This window comes from Malus domestica, chromosome 13, assembly GCF_042453785.1.
Source record: "Malus domestica chromosome 13, GDT2T_hap1".
Taxonomy (NCBI): domain Eukaryota; kingdom Viridiplantae; phylum Streptophyta; class Magnoliopsida; order Rosales; family Rosaceae; genus Malus; species Malus domestica.
In genome coordinates this window covers 22886401-22912441 of record NC_091673.1, presented here as the reverse complement: position 1 = coordinate 22912441, position 26041 = coordinate 22886401, and the positions used below count along the sequence as shown (strand labels likewise).

Below are 26041 nucleotides of genomic sequence, written 5' to 3'. Positions count from 1 at the left end.
AAGTTCATATGAGCTGTTTGTGTGTGTTGTTGTGTTTACTTTATTAAAAGCACTTGAGTGGTCTTCATTTTCTGCTTGTATAAATAAGCAGCCCGTAAGGTTTTAGAAACATGAACTGATTTGTTATTCCATTTTCAGAAGTGTGTTTGTAAACTCTTTTAAATACATCAAAGTGCATTGTTTGCCAAAGCTTGTAGCTTCCCTCCTTTCTCTATTTCTTTGTCCAATTTTATTGAGAGTGCAAAGTGAGAGGTGTGATAGAGTTTGTAAACTTATCACCCACATATTTTGGTATTGAGTTAGTAAACTTTTCAATACCAACAAGGTCTAGGTAGAAGAAACTTGGGAAATCTTCTGTGGAACCTTTTGTTGTTATCATATGCTGCGAATTTTAAGATGAAAAGCTTACAAAGAGAATTTTTGAGAATGGTGGAAGCTGGTTTCCGCCCCGATCTTACTACATTTAATATCCGTGCTCTGGCCTTTTCAAAGATGTCTCTACTGTGGGCTCTCCATCTTAGCCTTGAACACATGACACATGAGAAAGTTGTTCCTGATCTTGTGACTTGCGTGTTGGGGTTTAAAGAGACTTCACTACTTTGGAGATGTTTATCTCCAAAGAAGAATGTAACGCAGCGGAAATTGATAGGCAAGAGAAAAAGAACACTCAAGGTATAACACACAAAAAACTTATATTCTCACACAAACTAATACAAGAGGAATCACTCAAACACTCTAAGAAGCTATGGATGCTTCTTCTACTAATTCCCTTTTTTTTAGGGAGAGAGCCTTCTTGTCTCTCTTACTTCTTCTTTCTCTTTTCTTACTTCAATACTTAAACATAACAACATACTCTATTTATAGGCAAGTATAACCAACCATACCAAGTGTGAATACCAAGTGTGAAATCATCCTAGCCATTATTCATGACTCTACTAAAGTAGCCCACCACCATGGACTTTGCTTATGGACACAATGAACACATGCCATTCTCATGCTAGAATTGTCTAGCATTTTCAATGCATGCACCGGCTACTTTTCTAGAAGCAAGATTACCATTCAACATTGCGGCTGTGTTGTTGATGCATACTTGGATAGAAGACTAGGACGGAATTTGTATTTTTCCCTCAATAAAATGAATCTGGATGATTCCCCATTGGTATTAACGGATCCATTTGTGTTTGAAGTTTTGGGAAAAGGAGACTTTCATGCTAGCTCAGAGGCATTTTTGGAGTTCCAGAGGCAAAGGGAATGGACTTATAGGAAGTTAATTTCAGTATATTTGAAAAAAAACATACCGGGGGAATCAGATCTTTTGGAATTACTGACTAGCGACCTGCATATTGTGCATGTTTGACTGATTGTTAGGAAAGGATTATTGTCGCTGATAATGCTATGTCTATCAGTTCCAGTTTGCATTCTATTGGTTCAATTAGTGCATGTATGTAACAAAGTGATAAATGCAGCTCAGATATGCATTGTCCTGCATTCTGGAATGGGTACGTATCTGAACTTTCTTATTATGTTCATTTTAGGTAAGCAAAATGCATTCCTAGTCTCATGGATCTTGTGTAGGATCTCCGTGTTCAGGCTGAGATGAAGTTGGATATTGCTGATGGATGACTTACCATTGTTATGAACTTATCAAAAGCTAAAATGAAAATGCTACATTCATTCAGACTGAAAGAAAACTCCGAGGAGTGTGAAATAAAGGTAAGAGCAATCCAACTACTATTCCTTCTCATTCCCTCACGCTGAAACTGATCTGCAGTCAAAACTAATTCCTCTCAAGTCTGTTTTGTTTTCTGTTTACTGCAGTTTCCCTTCTATGCTTCATAAACCTGCTATGAAACCTTAATATCACAAATTGATTTTTTCTTTATAGTTTCATTGGCTTGAAAAGTACCTTCTTAAATTAACAGATGAAACTGTTAGCTTTTCTACTTTCACAAGAAGCCTAAATTGTTGGGAAGTTGATGATACGTACATATAAATAATTTCCTCGGTATAATTTCTGGCAAAAACATCCTGTTGTTGTGGAGCCTTAAGACTATTTAAACATCAACTCTACATTTATATATGTGAGCATAATATCCTGCTGGGGAGTCTTGTACTAATTAGGTATCAATTATTGAAGGAATGATATTGGGACACCAGAACTGGCTCGGATAATCATTTGTGGTATATTAGTTTCTGCTGTCAAGTTTGTAGTTGGAGGCATGCTCCTTATTGCTGGCTTTGTGGTGGATACTGCGTCCTCTCCCATGCTGTATTGGTCACAGAAACTTGTTTGAGTAATGACAAGAAACCAGACGTGAGGTGGGAAATAACAGATGCTAGAACATAATCTGAACTTTCGACCTAAAAAAAAAAGAAAGAAAAAACCGAATCTGGCCAACCTCTGCATTGCTGGTTGTGGCTGAATTGCGTATCATTTGTGTCAGAAGCTTTGTTTGTTTGGTGCCGTTTTTGATTAGGCAAGTAAGCTTTCTGGGACAGTGAAGTGGTAACAGCTCGCATATATGATATCTTTCCCTTGCCAACGACATACACAGTGCAGAAACTCGGTGCCTCTTTTGAGACTGTTTGGAACGTCCGTTGTTTTGAATCTGTGACGAGATTGATATAATTATGATGCATGCGTAATTGATGGCTTCCGAGAAGAAAAAACTGAGGTAAGACTACAACGTGCGGAACCAGATCTTGAATAAATGATTTCTCAAACCATCAAATTTTCGGCGTATGTAAGCTGGTATTAGTTGAGACAGATGTATGAAAGTTTTCTTAGTTCATTGGATTTTAAAGATGTAATACTTAACTACCTACAGTTATAGTTCCATTCCAATAAATGAATGATTTATACATTTTACGATTGATGCTTGTTCTCTTTGATACTATTTTTCTGATGAATTGTACAGTGTTGGTGCATATGAACTGAGATATAACTTGGAGAAGAAATCAGTACCTGAGAAGGCCGCTTCTCGACGGCGCACCAAGTACCAAAATGTCGATTGAATTATTGACAACATAGTTTACCAGTGCTTTTGCTATGTTTTTATCCTCGATCATGACTTCATTGCATTTTAGCTGTTGCAAAAATCAAATCAGCAGTACAACTACAAATCACGTTGCGAAACGAGGGATTCCGCTCAACTGTTCATGGAGCGGGATAGGCAATGCACTATCACTTTTATGAAGGGAAGAAGCATTACTCACAAGTTTTTTCGTGCAAAAGCAGCGGAATGGTTGAAACAACTCTTTGGCTTGAGCCTTTTCAACCTCCTTTGTGGCTGGTGACGTACATTAGTAAATTACGATCATCATCAGCATCTTATGCATTCATGCATTTACACACACACACACATACAGAGAGAGAGAATGTACTTTGCGTGGGAATTGCGGTTCTTTTTCTAACTTGGAGCAGCGTGAGAGCTTGACCTCTGGTGACAAGACTATCAATAGTCCATTTGAGAGCATGTTGGCTGCCCTTGTCATTGTCTATTGCTACAGCCACCACCTCCCCCGCCTTCTTTTGTGTTTGACCTCTTCCCATTTCTCACCTTCTGTGAATTAATTCAACTCTCCATCAAACTCTAACCTGCATGCGTACGTAGAAATGTCTCCAGCTCTGAACGAAACAAATCCCCGACGGAGAACCACCGTCATACGCTCTCCTTGGCAACGCCTTGGCACTGAAGCTGTGCTATATTCTCATCAACTCTCTCTCTCTCTCTCTCTCTCTTAAATATTCTAGAGCCAGGGAGATAAGAATGTGTGGAGGGAACGATAGTATAACCAAATTCCCTAACCATCTTGTCTTTGTGCCTCCCCAAATACTCCTTTGTTGCATTGGAGCATGCAGTTGTAACTTCCACCTAATTGTTATTCCTAAATTAGCAAAATTTACATGCCCCCAAAAAATCTAGACGAGTCTGAGTCGTTTGTCTCCAAAAGAAAAGTTAGCGAATCGGAACCCCACACACACACACACACATATATATAGATGTACATATATATACATATACAAACGACTATATATATGTTAAAGAGGTGGCCATCTAGTAGCTAGCCTTCACGAAAATTTAAACAAATTAAAACAAATAGAAGGCCGTTCTAAATCTTGTTGAAACAAGCTAGGTTAACTAAAAATTAGAGAAAAGCAAGAGAAATCATAAATAAAACAGCAACTAAGATATGAAATGAGCATTGTTGGATGTGAAACCTGCATTTACGGATGGTTGCAGCTTAATCTAAGAAAACATCTCAACTGCTTAGTCAGCGGCCAAAATTGTTGCCTCTTGAGGCTTGTTGCCGCAGTTGCTTCCAATGCAAGTCCCGCCTAGGAATGAAGGCGTTTTGATTTGAGGAGGTGTGTTGGAAATTCAAATCAAAACAGGTTGTAAATGGCAGCCCCATTGGTATTAACGGATCCATTTGTGTTTGAAGTTTTGGGAAAATGAGACTTTCATGCAAGCTCAGAGGCATTTTTGGAGTTCCAGAGGCAAAGGGAATGGACTTATAGGTATTAGTGTATAAGCTGTGAGCTAAGTAAAGTTAAAGTAAATAAGCCTTGTTTTGAATTGTGTATTCACTTAGTCTTAGATTATGACAAGTGTAAGGCTGAGATTGTATTGTTGGTTATGGATATCCAGCTAAGGCTAGTAGTTATGTACATATGCCTTAGTGCGTGTATTGAGTAAAAAAATATATGAAACATCACCTCTCAGACTTTGAGAGAAGAACAGAGCACTCCTTCACATTGTATCTTTCTCTAACCTTTCAGATTTCTTACTTCCATAGAAACATAGCTAATTCAAAGAACTCTAACATGGCCTCAGAGCCTTGTTCGATCATTTGAGATCTGGGAGTAAACTGTGAAGCAATCGAGCTACACTCGAGCTCGTTTCGATTCAGGCGAAGACCGTATAATCCGATTTCGGTTTGTGTTCGTCTCATCTAAGCTAAGAGATGGCTGGATCTGGAAGTTCTGAGGTGAGAACTCCGATCTTCTCCTGTGAGAACTACAAGTTCTGGAGAATCAAGATGGTGACGATCTTCAAATCTCACGGGCTATGGAAATTAGTTGAAAAAGGGATTACGATCTCAGAAACAAAGAAGAAGAAGAAGGCTGAAGGAAGCTCAGAGGAAGAAGAAGACGATGAGAAAATGGTCGCAGCATATATGCAAGATGCAAAAGCTCTGGGTATTATTCAGAATGCAGTCTCAGATCAGATATTTCCTCGGATAGCTAATGCAGATTCTGCGAAAATGGCATGGGATCTGTTATATCTTACTAGGCTAAATGAATTGATTAATCAGATGAAAACATTTGGTGAGATTCTGTCCAATGAAAGGCTTGTACAGAAAGTTCTGATTAGTCTTAGTAAACCATATGATCCCATATGTCTAGTCATTGAAAATACAAAATGCTTGGAGACTGTAGAATTGCAGGACGTTCTAGCAATTTTGAAAAGCCAAGAACAACGGTTTGATTTACATATTGTTGATGCAACTGAGAAAGCATTCTCTTCACTTTCGGTGAATCCAAAGGAACAAAACAGGAGTAGTGCATATTCTGGTTCATCCAGATCTCAGAAAAACTGGAATTCTAAAGGCAAGAAATGGGAGTCTAAGCCTAAGTTCCAACAGAGATCATTTACTAATTCTGCATAGAATTCATCTTCTTCAGGATTCATGAAGCAAGATACAGTTAAACCACAGTGTAAAGTGTGCTCTAAGTTTCACTTTGGAGAATGTCGATACAAGGGGCAATCCAAATGTCATAACTGTGATAGGTTTGGGCATTAGGCTAGAGAATGCACAACAGGCAAGGTTATTCAGAAGTGACAGGCAATCTGTTTTATGCTAACAGTGCAATTACTGAAGTCAAGGTGAATGAAAACTGGTACATTGATAGTGGTTGTAGTAACCACATGACTAGAAATGCTGAGCTACTTATGGATGTAAGAACAAATGTCACTAGAAAAGTACAAATGCCCACTGGAAATCTGGTAGATGTTGCTGGAATAGGTTCACTTGTGATTGATACAAATTCTGGTAGTAAATGCATCAAGGAAGTCATGTTTCTACCTGGTTTGAAGGAAAATCTGTTGAGTGTGGGACAGATGGACGAACATGGATATTATTTGCTATTTGGTGGAAGAGAGTGTTGTATATTTGATGGTCCTTCACTTGATTGTCTGGTTATCAAGGTTAAGATGAGAAGTAATAGGTGATACCCTTTGTCTTTAATGCAAACTGATCAAGTTGCATTGAAGGCTAGTGTAACTGAATGTACATAGACTTGGCATAAGAGACTAGGACACCTAAATCTTAGAAGCCTCAAGCAGCTTAGAGAAAAAGAAATGGTGCATGGTCTTCCACACCTTGAAGATGTTGATGGTGTGTGTGTAGGTTGTCAAATGGGAAAACAACACAGAGATTGGTTTCCAAAAGGACAAGCTTGGAGAGCTAAGAATCCTCTAGAATTGATACACACAGATTTGTGTGGTCCCATGAACACTGAATCTATTGCTGGGAATAAATATTTCATGTTGTTTATTGATGATCACACAAGAATGTCATAGGTTTATTTCCTACGACATAAGTCTGAGGCACTAATCTGTTTCAGAAAGTTCAAAGCAATGGTGGAGTTACAATGTGGATTTAAAGTGAAATGCCTAAGGAGTGACAGGGGGGGAGAATTTCTCTCAACTGAATTCAGCAAGTTGTTGGAATCTGAAGGCATACAAAGACAGTTATCCATTGCTTATACTCCACAGCAAAATGGAGTAGTGGAGAGAAAGAATAGAACAGTTGTAGAGATGGCTAAGGCAATGCTTCATGATAAAAGCATGCCATACTTTTTGTGGGCAGAAGCTGTACATACAGCTGTTTATATTCTAAACAGATCACCTACAAAAGCTCTTGATAATATGACTCATTTTGAAGCCTATAATGGGGGAAAACCAGGAATTGGTCACTTAAAGGTGTTTGGATCACTCTGTTATGTTCATGTACCAGCAGAAAGAAGACAAAAGCTAGATGCAAAGTCTGTCAAAGGTGTGTTTGTGGGTTATGCAACTTGTGAGAAAGGGTACAGAGTATTTGATCCATGTTCAAGGAAGTTAATCCAATCAAGGGATGTGGTCTTTGATGAAACTATATCTTGGAATTGGAAGCAGAATTCAGAGAAGTCTATTGCAATAACTGACATCCAAGATCAGTATAGGACTGTGAGTGATTTCAGTATACAAGAAGTGACAGAAGTAGAAAATAGTAATCAAATCGAAGAACAAGATAGAGATGTCTCTGAAACTGTTGAGATCACTAGTCCTTATGATCATACACCAGTTAAATGGAGAAATATCAATGATATCCTAGCACAATGCAATCTTTGTATTGTGGAGCCAGAGAAGTATGAGGAAGCTGCACAAGATAAAGCTTGGATAAAAGCTATGAAAGAAGAACTATCCATGATTGAGAAAAATGAGACTTGGAAGCTTGTAGACAGACCAAGTGATAAGCAAGTTATTGGTGTGAAATGGGTGTTCAAAACCAAACTGAATTTGGATGGCTCAGTACAAAAGAACAAGGCAAGACTAGTTGCTAAAGGATATGTGCAGAAACCAGGACTCGATTACAATGAGACTTTTGCTCCAGTTGCCAGATTGGACACCATCAGAACACTGATTGCACTTGCTGCACACAGAAGTTGGAAGATATTTCAATTAGATGTTAAGTCTGCTTTCTTAAATGGAATATTGCAGGAAGAAGTATATGTTGATCAACCTGAAGGGTTTGTGATTAATGGCAAGGAAGTCAAAGTTTACAAATTGCACAAGGCTCTTTATGGCTTGAAACATGCGCCTAGGGCCTGGTATGGAGAGATTGACAGCTATTTTGCTAAGTGTGGGTTTGAGAAAAGCTTAAGTGAAGCAACTCTCTACACTAAGACAAGGGGAGAAAAGGATATACTAATAGTCTCCATATATGTGGATGATATTGTGTATACTGGAAACAATCAAGACATGCTGGATGAGTTCAAAGAAGATATGAAGGAGAAGTATGAGATGTCAGACTTGGGTCTTCTTCACCATTTTCTGGGGATGAGGGTAATTCAAACAGAATCTAGCATCTTCATTCATCAAAAGAAGTATGCATCTTCTCTGTTGGATAAGTTTGGATTGAAAGAATGTAAATCTGTCTCTATACCTCTTGTGGCTACTGAAAAGTTGAGTAAAGAAGATGGCAGTGGTGCAGCAGATGAAGAGAAATACAGAAAGCTTGTAGGCAGTTTATTGTATCTTACTGCTACAAGACCAGATGTGATGTATGCAGCTAGTTTGTTAGCTAGATATATGCATGGTCCTTCTAACAAGCACTATGGGATAGCTAAGAGAGTGCTCAGATATATCAAAGGAACACTGGATTATGGTTTGCATTATATGAAAGGCAAGAAGGCAGTTTTAGTTGGTTTCTGTGATAGTGATTGGGGAGGATCAATAGATGACAGCAAGAGTACCTCAGGCTATGCTTTTTCATTTGGCAGTGGAGTGTTCTCATGGGCTTCTGTGAAACAAAATTGTGTTGCACTATCCACAGCAGAGGCTGAATATATTAGTGTTGCCGAAGCAACATCTCAAGCTATATGGATCAGGTTTGTTCTTGAAGATTTTGGAGAGTTACAAGCTGAAGCAACTCCTTTGCAGTGTGACAATACCTCTGCAATCTCAATAACTAAAAATCCAGTGTTTCACCAAAGGACTAAGCACATTGACAGAAGATATCACTTCATAAAGGATGCTTTGCAGCAGGGAATTGTTTATTTGGTATACTGTCCAACCAAAGAACAAGTGGCAGACATTTTTACCAAGGCCTTACCAAAAGAGAGATTCAACTATCTCAGAGATAAGCTTGGAGTTGTATCAGCTCAAAGCTTAAAGGGGAGTATTAGTGTATAAGCTGTGAGCTAAGTAAAGTTAAAGTAAATAAGCCTTGTTTTGAATTGTGTATTCACTTAGTCTTAGATTACGACAAGTGTAAGGCTGAGATTGTATTGTTGGTTGTGGATATCCAGCTAAGGCTAGTAGTTATGTACATATGCCTTAGTGCGTGTATTGAGTAAAAATATATGAAACATCACCTCTCAGACTTTGAGAGAAGAACAGAGCACTCCTTCACATTGTATCTTTCTCTAACCTTTCAGATTTCTTACTTCCATAGAAACATAGCTAATTCAAAGAACTCTAACAATAGGAAGTTAATTTCAGTATATTTGAAAAAAACATACCGGGGGAATCAGATCTTTTGGAATTACTGACTAGCGACCTGCATATTGTGCATGTTTGACTGATTGTTAGGAAAGGATTATTGTCGCTGATAATGCTATGTCTATCAGTTCCAGTTTGCATTCTATTGGTTCAATTAGTGCATGTATGTAACAAAGTGATAAATGCAGCTCAGATATGCATTGTCCTGCATTCTGAAATGGGTACGTATCTGAACTTTCTTATTATGTTCATTTTAGGTAAGCAAAATGCATTCCTAGTCTCATGGATCTTGTGTAGGATCTCCGTGTTCAGGCTGAGATGAAGTTGGATATTGCTGATGGATGACTTACCATTGTTATGAACTTATCAAAAGCTAAAATGAAAATGCTACATTCATTCAGATTCAAAGAAAACTCCGAGGAGTGTGAAATAAAGGTAAGAGCAATCCAACTACTATTCCTTCTCATTCCCTCACGCTGAAACTGATCTGCAGTCAAAACTAATTCCTCTCAAGTCTGTTTTGTTTTCTGTTTACTGCAGTTTCCCTTCTATGCTTCGTAAACCTGCTATGAAACCTTAATATCACAAATTGATTTTTTCTTTATAGTTTCATTGGCTTGAAAAGTACCTTCTTAAATTAACAGATGAAACTGTTAGCTTTTCTACTTTCACAAGAAGCCTAAATTGTTGGGAAGTTGATGATACGTACATATAAATAATTTCCTCGGTATAATTTCTGGCAAAAACATCCTGTTGTTGTGGAGCCTTAAGACTATTTAAACATCAACTCTACATTTATATATGTGAGCATAATATCCTGCTGGGGAGTCTTGTACTAATTAGGTATCAATTATTGAAGGAATGATATTGGGACACCAGAACTGGCTCGGATAATCATTTGTGGTATATTAGTTTCTGCTGTCAAGTTTGTAGTTGGAGGCATGCTCCTTATTGCTGGCTTTGTGGTGGATACTGCGTCCTCTCCCATGCTGTATTGGTCACAGAAACTTGTTTGAGTAATGACAAGAAACCAGACGTGAGGTGGGAAATAACAGATGCTAGAACATAATCTGAACTTTCGACCTAAAAAAAAAAGAAAGAAAACCGAATCTGGCCAACCCCTGCATTGCTGGTTGTGGCTGAATTGCGTATCATTTGTGTCAGAAGCTTGGTGCCGTTTTTTATTAGGCAAGTAAGCTTTCTGGGACAGTGAAGTGGTAACAGCTCACATATATGATATCTTTCCCTTGCCAACGACATACACAGTGCAGAAACTTGGTGCCTCTTTTGAGACTGTTTGGAACGTCCGTTGTTTTGAATCTGTGACGAGATTGATATAATTATGATGCATGCGTAATTGATGGCTTCCGAGAAGAAAAAACTGAGGTAAGACTACAACGTGCGGAACCAGATCTTGAATAAATGATTTCTCAAACCATCAAATTTTCGGCGTATGTAAGCTGGTATTAGTTGAGACAGATGTATGAAAGTTTTCTTAGTTCATTGGATTTTAAAGATGTAATACTTAACTACCTACAGTTATAGTTCCATTCAAATAAATGAATGATTTATACATTTTACGATTGATGCTTGTTCTCTTTGATACTATTTTTCTGATGAATTTTACAGTGTTGGTGCATATGAACTGAGATATAACTTGGAGAAGAAATCAGTACCTGAGAAGGCCGCTTCTCGACGGCGCACCAAGTACCAAAATGTCGATTGAATTATTGACAACATAGTTTACCAGTGCTTTTGCTATGTTTTTATCCTCGATCATGACTTCATTGCATTTTAGCTGTTGCAAAAATCAAATCAGCAGTACAACTACAAATCACGTTGCGAAACGAGGGATTCCGCTCAACTGTTCATGGAGCGGGATAGGCAATGCACTATCACTTTTATGAAGGGAAGAAGCATTACTCACAAGTTTTTTCGTGCAAAAGCAGCGGAATGGTTGAAACAACTCTTTGGCTTGAGCCTTTTCAACCTCCTTTGTGGCTGGTGACGTACATTAGTAAATTACGATCATCATCAGCATCTTATGCATTCATGCATTTACACACACACACACACATACAGAGAGAGAGAATGTACTTTGCGTGGGAATTGCGGTTCTTTGTCTAACTTGGAGCAGCGTGAGAGCTTGACCTCTGGTGACAAGACTATCAATAGTCCATTTGAGAGCATGTTGGCTGCCCTTGTCATTGTCTATTGCTACAGCCACCACCTCCCCCGCCTTCTTTTGTGTTTGACCTCTTCCCATTTCTCACCTTCTGTGAATTAATTCAACTCTCCATCAAACTCTAACCTGCATGCGTACGTAGAAATGTCTCCAGCTCTGAACGAAACAAATCCCCGACGGAGAACCACCGTCATACGCTCTCCTTGGCAACGCCTTGGCACTGAAGCTGTGCTATATTCTCATCAACTCTCTCTCTCTCTCTCTCTCTCTCTTAAATATTCTAGAGCCAGGGCGATAAGAATGTGTGGAGGGAACGATAGTATAACCAAATTCCCTAACCATCTTGTCTTTGTGCCTCCCCAAATACTCCTTTGTTGCATTGGAGCATGCAGTTGTAACTTCCACCTACTTGTTATTCCTAAATTAGCAAAATTTACATGCCCCCAAAAAATCTAGACGAGTCTGAGTCGTTTGTCTCCAAAAGAAAAGTTAGCGAATCGTAACCCCACACACACACACACACATATATATAGATGTACATATATATACATATACAAACGACTATATATATGTTAAAGAGGTGGCCATCTAGTAGCTAGCCTTCACGAAAATTTAAACAAATTAAAACAAATAGAAGGCCGTTCTAAATCTTGTTGAAACAAGCTAGGTTAACTAAATATTAGAGAAAAGCAAGAGAAATCATAAATAAAACAGCAGCTAAGATATGAACTGAGCATTGTTGGATGTGAAACCTGCATTTACCGATGGTTGCAGCTTAATCTAAGAAAACATCTCAACTGCTTAGTCAGCGGCCAAAATTGTTGCCTCTTGAGGCTTGCTGCCACAGTTGCTTCCAATGCAAGTCCCGCCTATTGTAGGGTTTGGGGTTGGCCTTCTGTTTTGTTGCTAGTACACGTTGCTTGTGCGCTTCAGCTCCATTCACTAGCTACTTTCTATGGCAGAGTGACGTTAAAACGGAAATTGGAAAAACCTGATGCTAATTTTGTGGTACTCTCAAACTTGGAGGGTTTCTCCTATTCGAGTCACTCTAGCAGGCGCAAAATTTTGGAAGAAAAAATGTACAGTGCCATCAGTACTTGGCCTTACTAATAATAGTACGTACAAGCAAAGGAAATAATACGTACAAGCAAAGGAAATAATACGTACGAAAACTAACTGAACAATTCTGGTGAGATTAGTATTCGATAGCGGTGGATTCGTTTCATAGTTATTCCAAGACAAGCAGTACAAGCCTACAAGCAAAGGAAATCCGACCAACATGCACAACTAGCTATTCCAAGAACGAAATTAAACACACGAGAAAACAACCAACAAAGTAGTATCTATCCGCCATGAATGAACAGAAAAGGCAATCCAACAGCTGCAGCCACCGCATGTTCCAACCCTAAGCTTCATTGCGATTATATCTCAGAAGAGGAATCAGAAGAGGAATCGGAAGAGGTATCAGAAGAGGAATCGGAAGAGGTATCATCCAATAAGGATGGTTCACCTCTCTCCACTCGTGCCCTGGACATTTCAGCCATTTCTCTCTGTCTTGCCCTGATTTGCTCCACTTCCTCGTGGATTGGGTACCCATGTTTCAGACGCCAATAACACCGCCTATAGGGACGAGCATAAGAGCGGCCATGAAGGCAGACGTTACCCACAAAACCACAAGTCCTACACATTAGTATATAGCCCTCTCCAACTTTAGTTACACCCAACGGGACACTTTCCCGGTAGGGACACAGATGTTGGTGGTGGCCGTCCACAAGGCAAACTGCACAATGCTCATTCTGAGAATGGCGTTTCTTAGACTCGCGGTAACGTTTCTTCTTTGAAGTAGGAGTATCATCATCAAGTTGGAGTTTACTCATAGAGCTTTCGACAGCTTTTGTTTCTTTCTTCTCATCTGTTTGTTGCACATAAATTAATTAATACTAGATATATTCACTCAGCTAATTAACAGGTCAAAATAAGGGAGCAGGGCACAAATTACTACTCAACAAAATCACCCACCAAAAACAGATACATATTATCAATATAAGAAGGGAGTTCTATCGAAACAAAAAACTAGGCATGTAATTAATTTAAGGGTAATTCTCGCACGGTGACGAAAAACAGCAATTTTTTGTTTGATATGTTTCGTCAAACGCATATATTTGGGTTTAACACCAATTAAGCTGCAACATTTTTGGTTAATATGCAGAATTTACAAACCCTAAAATAGAAACCAAACGCATATATATACACCAAGACAAATCCGGAACTCACCTCGGAGCTCCGCTGGCTGGGCTGGATTCTTCCCCCGCCCGGATTCTGATCGCGCGAGGGAATTGGCCCTGCCTCTGCCTCTGCCTCCGCCTCCGCCTCCGCCTCCGCGCTTGGCGTCGTCTCTGGGTACCCGGATCATGGCTTCGTCTGTGCGAGAGAGACTCAGAGAGATTGCACGAGTTTGGAGATTTCACCTTTTAGGGTTACGCTTTTGACAAAACAATGAAATTACCCTCAAATACACCAACTTATTCCACGTCATTTGACCGTCATGCCCTTCGTATGGATAATGATAGAGACATCAAAATTTTAAATCAAATTTGAAAAATTAAATGATGTGTTACTAATAAAATAAACACGTTAATCAATGTTTAAATCTTTAATATTAGAAAGTCAGAAGTCCAATTTGGTGTCTCAAGGCTTCACCAAAAAAAATTGGACTATAAAGCCCCTCAAACAAAAACACCCACAACTACCTAAAAATAATAGAAACAAAATACCAGGGATAATTTTGTCATAAAAACAAAAACAAAAATTACAAAAGCAGTTTTCTTCCCACTATCTTGCGAGAATAATCCGCGTGATGGAAGCAAAAGAAACCGTTGTCGTCTTGCACAAAAACCACATCCGGAGGAACTCTTTCACTCATCTCAAGAACCACACCCGGAGGAAAAGAATCAATTTTCTTCCTACCAATTCTCTCTCCTCCAACCACATTCGGAGGAACTCTTTGACTCATCTCAAAAACCACACCCGTAGGAAAAGAATCAATTTTCTTCCTACCAATGAACTCTCCTCCACCTACGCCCCGGCCATCTCCAGGTACCCAACTTCCCAATTTTAAAAACTAGGGCTTTTTTTTCTGTCAGTTAATTTGGAAATGGTGACTATCTTACTCAATGTGTGACATTGTGTGTGTTAAAAGAGATTGGGCATCTACAGAGCCACGGAAAATCCCCAAGTCCAGTTTTGATTTTCCACTCTTTTCATTTTTTTTTCCTTGCAGATTCGTGAAAAGGAATGGGAGTACAAAGTGAAGTTTTTCTGTAAGTTTTCGATTTTTTTATGTTGGCTTTGTAGTTTGTCACTGATTTTGGTATTTTAGATTGCTTTTTGGGGAATTTAAAGTTACCCAGAAACTCCAATTGCATAATTTGTGGTTGATAATAAATGGGATTTTGTTGAAATGTGTGATTTATATCATAAGGCCATGAAATTTTACTAAATTATGTTTCAAGCTATGGAATTTACTTAACTGTGTGTTTTACTACTATGTTTACAGACTATATACAAGAGCAGGAAATGGAAATCGAAGGGTTGGAAGAAAATTCTTGCGGATGACTTCAAAGGTATCTGCTATGTGTTATAAAATTTGTTATTTGTTTTCAAAAGAAATTATGTGAAATTAATAGGAATGTTCTTTTCTGTTGTTTTCGATATGCCAGAAATACATTCGGGTGAGAGCGGGTTAAATACTTCCCAGCGGTGTTTCCAAATAAAAGTATCTCCAGTGGTAGGTATCTCCTTCTCTTGCTGTTTGCATTCTACTGGCATAATATTGTTATAACAGCATCATGTTAGGTTGAAAAAGAGTCTTCCTCGGTACAACTTTTCAACTCTCAATCTTAATCTTTTATTCTCAACTTCATTCGTTTTGGTCCTGTCAAGCTTAAATAGGGATTACAAACTTGGACGTGCATATATGCATACTTACCATAATTCATTTTTAGTTTCATTTTGGCAATCTTAAATAGGGTTTACAGACTTGGACTATTGGCCTATTAATCGGTAGTGGGTACATATGCGTTTCATTTAGTGGTTTGCATTACTAATATCAATTCCATGTTTACATTCTCCTCATTTCTTTTTGGTTAAATAGGCTTTGGTGCAGTGAATTAGGAAACAGAAATACAAACAGAATTACTACATTACTAAGGTCATTTCATTACTGAAGTAATTCCCTATTCATTCTTAAGACAATCGCACAACATGTTTAATATTTACTTTGAATGCCGTCAAAGGCATCACCTTTTTAGTATTTGAATGATTTCAACGCCATCGTGGTCAATATTAAGCATGTACTTGCTTTTGCTTTCCAAACGGTGTTTCCAAATAAAAGTATCTCCAGTGGTAGGTATCTCATTCTCTTTCATTTTTAGTTTCATTTTGGATGCAAATTTTTCTTCTTTTTGTTAGATTATGTCATGGAAGGTTCAGGTGGAGTTTTTTTTCACAGTAAGTAGAATAGAAAAGGAAGGTCATGCCCAAAGACTTACGAACTAAGGCAAAACACCAGAAACAGAGACGGGAAAGCATAGAAACGGTACAACAAAAATAATAGCAAAAAGTGATTGCATGAAGGGTAAGTGACTTGAAGTAAACTTCAGTCTCGACCCCATTTCTGTTTTGTCCATGCATTTTTATGTCGCCCATAAATGAAATAACCCCCTCTTTGTGATCCTTAAAGTCAATTCATTCACCCACCATAAAAATATGAGAAAAAAACATATTATATGTGTCTTTATTGTTCTGTTTTCTATTTAGTACTCATATGTTCTTCAAATATGACACGCATCCTTACTTCTTTATTGTGAATGCTCTTCATTTGATGTTATATATTTTCTTGCCAAAATGTAAATAGGTAGAAAAATTAAACATTTGTCATTTGTTATAGCACAACACTATGACACAATTATCTAATCTGCCTCACCAAATGACATTGTATGTTTTGTCCATGCATTTTTATGTCACCCATAAATGAAATAGGGATTACAGACTTGGACTATTAATCGGTAGTGGGTATATATGCGTTTCATTTAGTGGTTTGCATTACTAATATCAATTCCATGTCTACAATCTCCTCATTTCTTTTTGGTTAACAGGGTTTGGTGCAGTGAATTAGTGGAGCATTCAAACAAAAATACAAACAGAAATACTGCATTACTAAGGTATTTCCCTCATTTCATTACTGAGGTATTCCCCTATTCATTCTTAATTTTGTTAGATGGTACACAATCGCACAGCATGTTTAATATTTACTTTGAATGTCGTTAAAGGCATCACCTTTTTATGCCTACTGTCTTAACTTTGGTTAGGGTGGTATATGTTTGGCTCGGGGTAGTTGTGGGAGGTTACTGAATAGGTTTAATTCCCGTTTTCAAAATTTAATGCAATTCAATTACAAATAATGCTAATATTTGATTCTAACCGAACGCATTAAATTTTCAACAGGATGGCGATATGAGTTCATGATATGAAGAACCGTCAAGTGTATCAAGGCCAATTGAAGTTCTTGGATTGTTTTTATACTTTTTACTTAGCTTTTAGTTGCAACTAAATTATAAGGATCTTCTATGTTATTTATTACTTTTTTTTTTTTACAAATTTTAGATAAATACTTTAAATTACTACCTGTATTATTAGAGATGATAATCGTCTTTATTTTATTTTTCTATACATTGAACCAATCCTCACATATAAATACATCTAAAATGTGTAAGTCACGCGTAGCGCGCCGTGAGGAAAAAAGTGTCTTTCGCACGTGCATGAGGACACTGTAATAGGCACTGTTGTGTATGAGAGAGTATCCACGTCAACAACTTCAAATTTATTGCTTCCTGTTATGTGTAGCCATATTATACTTTCTAAACCATATACATTGACAATTAGAATGGAAATAAACTAACACAATGCACATTTAGGGGCGCGTAGCGCCCGTGATGCAAAAATGCCTCTCGCACGCACGTTAGTGCGTGCAGAGAGGCTAGTAATAATATAATCATTAACAACCACATCATTTAGTTTAAAAATTTTGATCTCCTTAACATTATACAAAAATAAAATATCAATCGTTTCTCCATCTACTTAAGTGTGCTTAAGGGGTGGGTTAAAAAAAAACAGAAAAACCAAATAATTCGAATGGGACATCAAACTTAACTCAAAAAAAAAAAAGAACCAAATAGAAATAAAAAAATGAGTTTTAATGAAAAGGGCTTTGTACTATTCATTCTTAACCATAAGGACATTTTATGTATGAAAAGTCCATAATAGATCAGACTCTTCTCTTTATTTACTCTTATGCCATTACATGCGGACCACAAAGATGTTGACATTTATGTCTGGAAATACATTATGATGATATTCAACTTATGCTAATTTACAGCTAGCTCTTCAGGCTTCCATCATGTTGTTAATGTTATACAGCTCTTCTTCTGACAAATTATTCCAATACTGTTCATCGCCTTCTACTAGCTCCGCATCTCTTTCTTTATCTTCTTTCACCTTGTAATATATTTCTGCTGTTTCTTCTTTGAAATTTTAGGGCTTCCAATAAGGCTGATGATTGATTCTTGTCTTGCTGTAAATATATATCTCCTCTTCTTCTGCTACTAGTACCATGTCATACCTAAAATCTTCAAACTCATCTAAAGCAAGCATTTGGATCTCTCTAAATTTTAAAATATCTTTGTATGAAGAAGTCCACCTAAGTGAGGAGATAGGATTTAGTCTAAAGGACTCTTCATTGATCATGGCTATATGCCTAGCTTTCTCCTTATGCATATGTACATACCAATCTGGAGGACTACTAATAAAACTTATGCAAATTTCTTTCCACCTTTCTAGATAATCTTCTACTACTTTTATAAGCTTTTCAGGAAATAATTCTAGTTGAGAAATACGGTTAATAAATATTTTATCGAGATAACCAAACTCTAATAGTAAGGTAGGGGTAACTTCTATCACATTATGCTTTTTCTGATGCTCATAACTAAAATGCCATGATTTAAAATCTCTCATGTTAATCCTAGCCACAGCTACGCTAACATCTGGTTTACAAATACAATTCTCTGTACTATCACAAAGACATGGAGGATACATCTTTGTAATAATATTCATCCCTGGTTTTGGATTAAAGATGGACTGATACAAGGCACATTGTAATTGTAATTGTAATTGTAACTCTTTCATGGACTGTGATGCTCTGCTCAAGATCTCATTTTGCATGTCTGTTGGCATTATTCTTAGTTTTGCCTTTGAAATTTCTTCTAATAAAAAATCATCTAATATCAAGTCTGAAGATATATTCCTAAGAAAACTTTCATATTTTTCTTGTTTTTCTTTGTCACTCAGAACCTGATGCTGCTCATTATTTTGATGTTGCTCCATTTCAACGTCTTCTTCTAAGAGCTCAATCTTAATTTCTTCTATGGGGTCATTAGCCTCTTGTCCTATAAGTTCAATAACCTCTTTTCCTTTATTCTTATGCTGATCAATTTCTAAACCTATTTTCAATTCTCTTTTCAAGGTGTCACTTGCCTTTTGCTGCATCCTAAGAGATTGGAGTTCTTGGTTCATTTTGGTAAACTTACCAAGTAATGACTCATGGTTCCTAGAAATGGCTTGAAGGTTGTGCTCAAGAGAATGAATATGCTGCTGGTTTTGGTGGAAATTAAAATTAAAGCTATCAAACTCTTGCTCCAAGGCTCTAATTAATTTTTCATGACCTAACCTCATACTTGGCTGCTTAATTTGGATATTCCAAAAACTATCTAAGAGAACCTGCTGCCTATCAGAAAGCCCTGGTACCCTTGACCTATATCTCAGAGTTGTATTTCTGATTCCTTCAACAATATTGCCATTAAAGTTTAACGTAGGTACTGGTGGTGATGCTGGTCTGCTCATGCTATTTTGAAATTCACTGAATGGTGGAGGTTGATGGTGCATCATCATGCCATTGAAAGAAACTCTTCTACTTTGCAGCCTTGTGCTATTTGCTGATGATGGTCCACGATATTCCATACCTGTTCAACAAATTAATCTTGATAAGATATCAGCTAATGTATTGTCATTACGTTTTATATGTTAAAAAATTGGTTTAAAACCATTTCCTGTAATTGAATCAACAAAATTAACCCATTTTCGGGCTGCCTGTTTAGTAGCATGTATCTTGTTATAATGAGAAACTATATTTTGACAATCTGTTCTAATCGTAAATACTTTATTATGTAAAAATAAAGAAAATGCTTCAAATGAATTAATTATCCCTAGAATTTCTAAATCTGTTGATGGTAATCTTTACTGTATATCACTAAACTTTCCTGAGAAATATCTACAAACTTGTTCGTCGGACTTTGGAGACTCCCTATGCTTTTTCTGGTATAGTATACCTGCCCATCCTAATGATGAAGCATTTGTTTCTACTATCTTGTAGCTATCATCTAATGGTAATGTTAATGGCTTAAGTTTAGTAATTTCTTCTTTTATTTTTTGAACTAATTTAATATCTTCACTATTAAAATATTTTTGTCCTGTTTTGCTAGTTTTACTATGTAATACTAATATCTTTCTTCCTAAATCAGGGATAAAATTTCTTGCATAATTTAGTAATCCTAAAAATGCTTGTAACTGTTTCTTATCTTCTAATTTGTCTCGAAATTCTAACACCTTTTTAGCTATATGATCTTGTAATTGCATTGTACCTGACTTAATATACATTCCTAAAAATTCTATATCTTGCTTTTCTAATGCTATTTTATTTTTGCTAATTACAATTCCATTATTGATAAATTCTTGTAATACTATCTCTAAATGCTTCCTATGTTCATTTTTATTTTTACTATGTACTAAAATATCATCTACATAAACACTACAAAAATTATCATATTTCTTGAAAATTTGGTCCATCTTTCTTTGAAAGATTGATGGAGCATTTTTAAGTCCAAATGGCATAACGAGCCACTCAAAATGTCCTTCTGGACAACTAAAAGTTGTCCACTCAATTGATTCTTCTGCTAATCTTATTTGCCAAAAACATGACTTACAATCAAATTTGCTAAAATATTTACTCTCTTGAATTTTATTTATAAGCTCATCCTTATTTGGTAATTTATAACTATCTTCGTATGTATTATCATTTAATCTCTTGTAATTATAAACTATTATAGCCTTACCTCTCTTTAGTTCTGAATGTTTTCTTACAATAAATGCTGTTGATCTATGTCTGGACTTAGAGGGTCTAATTACTTTTAAATTTAACAACTCTTTTATTTGCTGCTCAAACTCTTGTTTATCTATTAGACTACAAGGCATATCAACCATCTTAATGGTTAAATCTGGGTTAATTATATCTAATTTTGCTAGTATTTTACTCCAATGTAACTGTGGGTCTTCTCCTATAATCCTAGTTTGTTCTGCTAATTGTAACAATTCTTCTAAACTCTTTGGTCTATCTAACTGTAATATTTCTATACAGGTTCCTTCTTCTAAAATCGGGTATTCATGTTCAAAAATGTCTTCATCAAACTCTTCTACGTTATTATGCTCATCATTTTATTTTGAGTTTTCTAAATGATAACTATCTTGGCGACTAGGCTCTTCTATACTTATGTTTTTGTATGCTTCTACAGTATTATTTTGGTCAGTTATTGTAATGCCTCTTTTGAAAAATGTTATGTTAGGGTTCATAAATAAAAAAACCTTGCAAGCTTTTCAAAAAGTTTAAACCTAAAATAAATGGATATGATTCTACTGGTGAAACAAATGTTAATGGTAAATTAAATTGTTGTTTTTCTACTTTAATAAACTCATTATTTATACAATGTGTTAAGTAAACTGGTCTCTCATCAAATTGTGTTATTCTTACTAGTTTTGCTAATTTTTGTCTATATTTTTCTGGTACTAATTCTTCTTTTATGACACTCATTGTACTCCCTGTATCTATCATAGCTATCGTTTGTATCTTATGTTCTTTTGCTAATTCTATTTCACAATTTATAGTAATTAAAGAACTATTTTTTGGTTTTTCTATACTATAAACAATGTTTCCTAATATTTCAGTATTTTCTTGTGATTCTGCTGAATTAACTTCTAATAACCTATTACTGCAACATTTTTCACATAATATTGAGTATGTATTGTAGTATTTATTTGCAACTAATTTACTACACTTATGACATTTTTCTGGCCAACCTAAATTGATTTATTTATATTCTTCTTCATGCTGTTCTTCTATGAATGCACACATATACTCTTCTAGATCACTATTTGTGTTACTTGAATCTTCTGAGTCTGAATCTATCATGTTAATACTCTCTATACTATAAATACTCTCATTATCACTTAAATTATCTAAACTGTATATTGACTGAATATCCTCATCTTCTTCTAACTTAAACAACTCCATCAAATGTACTTTTTTCTTTCGACTGTTTACCTAATTTTGGACATTTAGGTCTAATATGTCCAGCTTCTCCACATGAATAACATTTACAATTATTCTTATCTTTCGGTGCTTTATATTTTCTAATCCAAGGTCTGTCACTTCTTTTTCTAAATTGTTTTGGAATATATTTTCTTTTCCTATATGTTCTTGAAGGTCTTATGCTGAAATTCTTATGTTGTTTGTAGGGTTTATACGACTTATATTTCTTTTTGTATATTTTCTTATGGCAACCATACTGTTGTGGTAAATCTATATTTTTACAACACATGTAAAATTGTTTCCTAATTTGTCTCTTATCTTTTATTTGACTACACTCTTGTCTGAGTATATCATAGACATGTTGGATTCTAGGTCCTATAGCAATATCATTTTTCTTCGGATGATTTTGCCATTCATTCCAAATCTTTTCACCTATTGGTCCTTTTATTTTTGTCATATAAGTATCTAATAAATTAATATCACTAATTCTACCTGTTCTTCCTAAATATTTAAATAAATCTGTGGTATACTCAGCTATATACTGTAAATCGCAAATTTGTAATTGTTCTAAATTTCTGATTGCTCTTATTTGTTCTTGTTCACTTCTGCCATCTAACCTATTATGATCTAAAAACTCTTGTTTAATCAAAGTAACAAAACCATCAATATTAAAATGTGTTTTAGCTGCCTGATGCTGTTCTGGATTTTGAACTTTCCATGATTGGAAATAATCAAAAACTAAACCATCCAAAGTATGCTCAAAGTAATCTAACATATTTTGTGAATTACTAAAATCTAACATTAATGCTGCATGTAAGCAGCCTTTTTCCCATCTCTCAATCGTTCTTTCCCAATCTTGTGGATCTACATTATCTAAATTTAGTATATTACCAGCTATATTAATTTGTTCTAACCCTCTCAAATATGGAATCCTATTTTTTCTAGGTTTTATCATACTTTCTTCCATATAGTCTACTTTTGCTTTTTCATTATATTGTTCATTTGTTGGTCTAAAAAATTGTTGATCGATTTTGCTTGCGTGTCCTGGATTTTCTACTCCTGATGTACTACTTTCTTCTGTTGGATTACATTCTGCTTTCAATTCTAATAAATTATTATATTCTTTTGATCCTAAAATGTGTTCTACTCCTGTTTCTAAGATTAAAATTTTCATTTCTTCGTCTGAAATTTTATGTAGTCCTAAATCATATGTCTTATATTTTTTCAAATATTGTTCTTCATCTAAATGATCAATATCTTCTATAAGTTTATCTACAATATGATCAAAATTTTGTTCAACTAAATTAATATCTAAATTATCAAAAGTCATATGTATACTCTCATTTTCAATTTCACTCTCATCCTCTTCTATTTTTTCTAGTTGCTTATAATTACTAAACCTAATTGTTGCTTGACCTGTACTAGTTTCATATATTTGTACTTTATCTGGTTGTCTATTTGGTGCTACTTGTAAATTAGGCAATGTCCACTGAGTTCCTTTTAAAAAGCTATTATCTACGGGTTTTGCTTCTATCATATTTACATGTTTACTGCCAAATGTTTGAACTAAATTTTGAAACTCTAAATTAAACTTATGATTATATCTATCAGACACTTTACCTATATACATTAAGCTAATACACAAATTTTTATACTCTCCTTTGATATTATAATTTTTTGTTTTTATGCTCACTTTAATATATTTACTAAATTCATTAATCGTCATAACATAATTTGGAATACAACCTATAACTGCTAAGTTTGAACCTAAGTCTACTTCAGGTGTTGCTATTGATGCTTGTTGGTGATTATCCCATCTATCATCATATATGTATACTAAAGCTTTTGTACCTACTTGTGCTCTGGTTAATCCTGCTATTCCAATTAATTTTTTTTGTATGTGAATCTGACTAAAATGTGACTTTCTTAAATGAGTAACTGCTTCTTTACTAATTAGATTAAGTGTGACTTCTTTATCAATACAACTAACTTCATGTTGACTGATGCTGCTTACAATTCTATTTCTGTTTTCAAATAAACCTAATTGATACAAGTTATATTTATTTTTCTGTGTTCTCTCAAAACCTCTTCGAATAAATTCTTGTGCTTATTCTTCATTTGGATAAATATCTTCCGCTCTAACTACTTTTTTTCCTTTTTTCCTAAAGAGTGCCATTTTCTATTATCAAAAGGATTTAGCTTAGGTCTTCTATTATTACTTGCACTCAAAGTTAAATTTTCTAATTTATCTAGCAAGGATGGTGGAAGTGATAAAGATGCGTTATGTAAAACTTGGTTTATTTCTGCTATTTGTTTTTCAACTTGATCTAATTCTTCAGCTAAACTTAAAACTAATTGGATAATCAAATTATTTTGCCTAATGGGAATATTACTACTAGATACTTGTGTTGAAAAATCTGTTAATCCTACTGGTTCTTTATCTAATTTACTAATTTCTTTCAAAGCTTGAATATATTTTCTGCTAGTTCTAGAATATGTCATTAAACTAATAATTTATCTATTTTATTATACAACTTATCTACTTGTTCACTTAACTCTTTTTGTACTAATTGATTTTTTTGAACTTCTAATTTTAGCTGTTCAACTATTTCTAATGATCTAAGTTCTACTTGCTTCAGCTTACTATCTATAAGATCAACAAGCTCTTTTATCTCTCTTTTGCTAGGAAACCTTTGAATATTTCTATTATTATCTTCTAACTGAGATGTAATATAGTCTAAATTTTGTCTAATTATTTTTATGGAATTTTTCTGAAAATGTTCTAACAACTGGTTTAATAAATGATTATGCTTATTATTTTCTAATTTTATATTATCTGCCTGACTAATAATAAGATCTACAATGGTATTAGCTTGTGAATTTTCTTCACTGTGCAAAATATGATTATGCTTTCTTGATGGAAAATAACAAACTAAACTATTTTGGTCTAAAGTTATTTTTCTTTTTTGAGGTTCACTAATTTCTAAATTAACATAATCTATCATAAACTACAGTCTACCTTTCTCTAAGGTTACGGCTAACTGGTTTCTTAAAAACTCTCTTTCTTCTCTCAATGTCTCTAAAACTTGATCTGTTGTTCTTTTTGCTTCCAAAACTTTATGCTGCACTTCTGTGTTATTATATTTACGAATAAATGAATGATGTTCAAGATATCCAAGATAAAACTTTTGCTTCTTCAAAGTACTAATAATTTTTTTGGATATATATGCTAATCTTCTCTTTATGCTAGTTATAGTTGGATGTCTGGGACAATAAATACCTGGTAATTGTGGTTGACAGGGTCTACAGGGACAATAATATCTGTTGTTCATATACAATAAACAAATATGATATCAGTTGTATCAATGACTTCTATCCTCAAGGTACTTTACTATTATAATTATACTATTAAAATGCTAAACTAGGCTCTGATACCAAATTCGAAACGCATGCTCGGTTAAATAGTCGGATGACCATTATAACAACTAGACATAGAACCTTGCACATGGAACTCGACATGTTTCAGCATGACGACCACTCACAGTACAAGTATAAGGCCTTAACGGCTGAACTCAGAGGTACGAAGAACTCAGAGGTACCCTTGTTAATGTCCAGTTATTTGTATGGCAAACATTCAACTATAACAGAGTGCTCGAATAAAGTATGATCGTCAGTTTAGCAGGTTAATAATATAACCACAATAGTGTTTCCCTGTTTTGGACTAGAAGTCTAATTAAACAAACACACTAAAGAAGGAAAAGAAAACTTACTTAAGCCTTGGAGATTGCTTGAATATGTACACTTGATCTTTTATTGATATATGGAATGTTTACAGAGATCGTTGTTTACAAGAAAGTGATTACAAAGAAGTGTTTACAAGGATGCTATGAAGGCTACGAATGCTTGAGTGTATGAAGTGAATATGTTGTTTTCAGGTGTTGAGAGAGGTGTCCTCTGTATGGGAGGAAAGGCTCCCTTATATACAAAAGTTGATTCCTAAACAAAACAAAATAACTTTTCAATATTTACAACTTTTTGGATAGTGACAACACACTGTTTCTGAAAGCTGTCAGCACTGTTTCTGAAAGCTGTCTGAAAGACATGTGAATT

At 35.4% G+C, this 26041-nt stretch overlaps 1 protein-coding gene and 2 long non-coding RNA genes across 3 annotated transcripts; 2 read left to right on the top strand and 1 right to left on the bottom strand.

The window, feature by feature from the left end:
* Positions 1-1079: 1079 nt before the first annotated feature.
* Positions 1080-1890, top strand: LOC139190488 (uncharacterized). The gene is made up of 2 exons (XR_011574719.1): positions 1080-1499; positions 1591-1890. It is a non-coding gene; the product is annotated as an uncharacterized lncRNA (long non-coding RNA).
* A 2520-nt stretch (positions 1891-4410) lies between these two features.
* On the top strand, positions 4411-10205 carry LOC139190487 (uncharacterized). Its single transcript, XR_011574718.1, has 4 exons — positions 4411-4522; positions 9259-9493; positions 9585-9707; positions 10116-10205. It is a non-coding gene; the product is annotated as an uncharacterized lncRNA (long non-coding RNA).
* A 2425-nt stretch (positions 10206-12630) lies between these two features.
* LOC139190485 (uncharacterized) lies at positions 12631-13958 on the bottom strand. The gene is made up of 2 exons (XM_070810809.1): positions 13732-13958; positions 12631-13369 (listed from the first exon to the last, which is right to left on the bottom strand). The coding sequence occupies exons 1-2, from the start codon at positions 13868-13870 to the stop codon at positions 12879-12881; spliced, it is 630 nt and encodes a 209-aa protein (XP_070666910.1). The 5' UTR covers positions 13871-13958; the 3' UTR covers positions 12631-12878.
* Between the last annotated feature and the right edge of the window lie 12083 nt (positions 13959-26041).

Bases quoted from the DNA above. Each gene is read 5' to 3' on its own strand.
- LOC139190485 (XM_070810809.1), bottom strand. From the start codon at position 13,870: ATGATCCGGGTACCCAGAGACGACGCCAAGCGCGGAGGCGGAGGCGGA. The intron at 13,370-13,731 runs GTGAGTTCCGGA...TGCAACAAACAG, and splicing joins CCAGCCAGCGGAGCTCCGAG to ATGAGAAGAAAGAAACAAAA.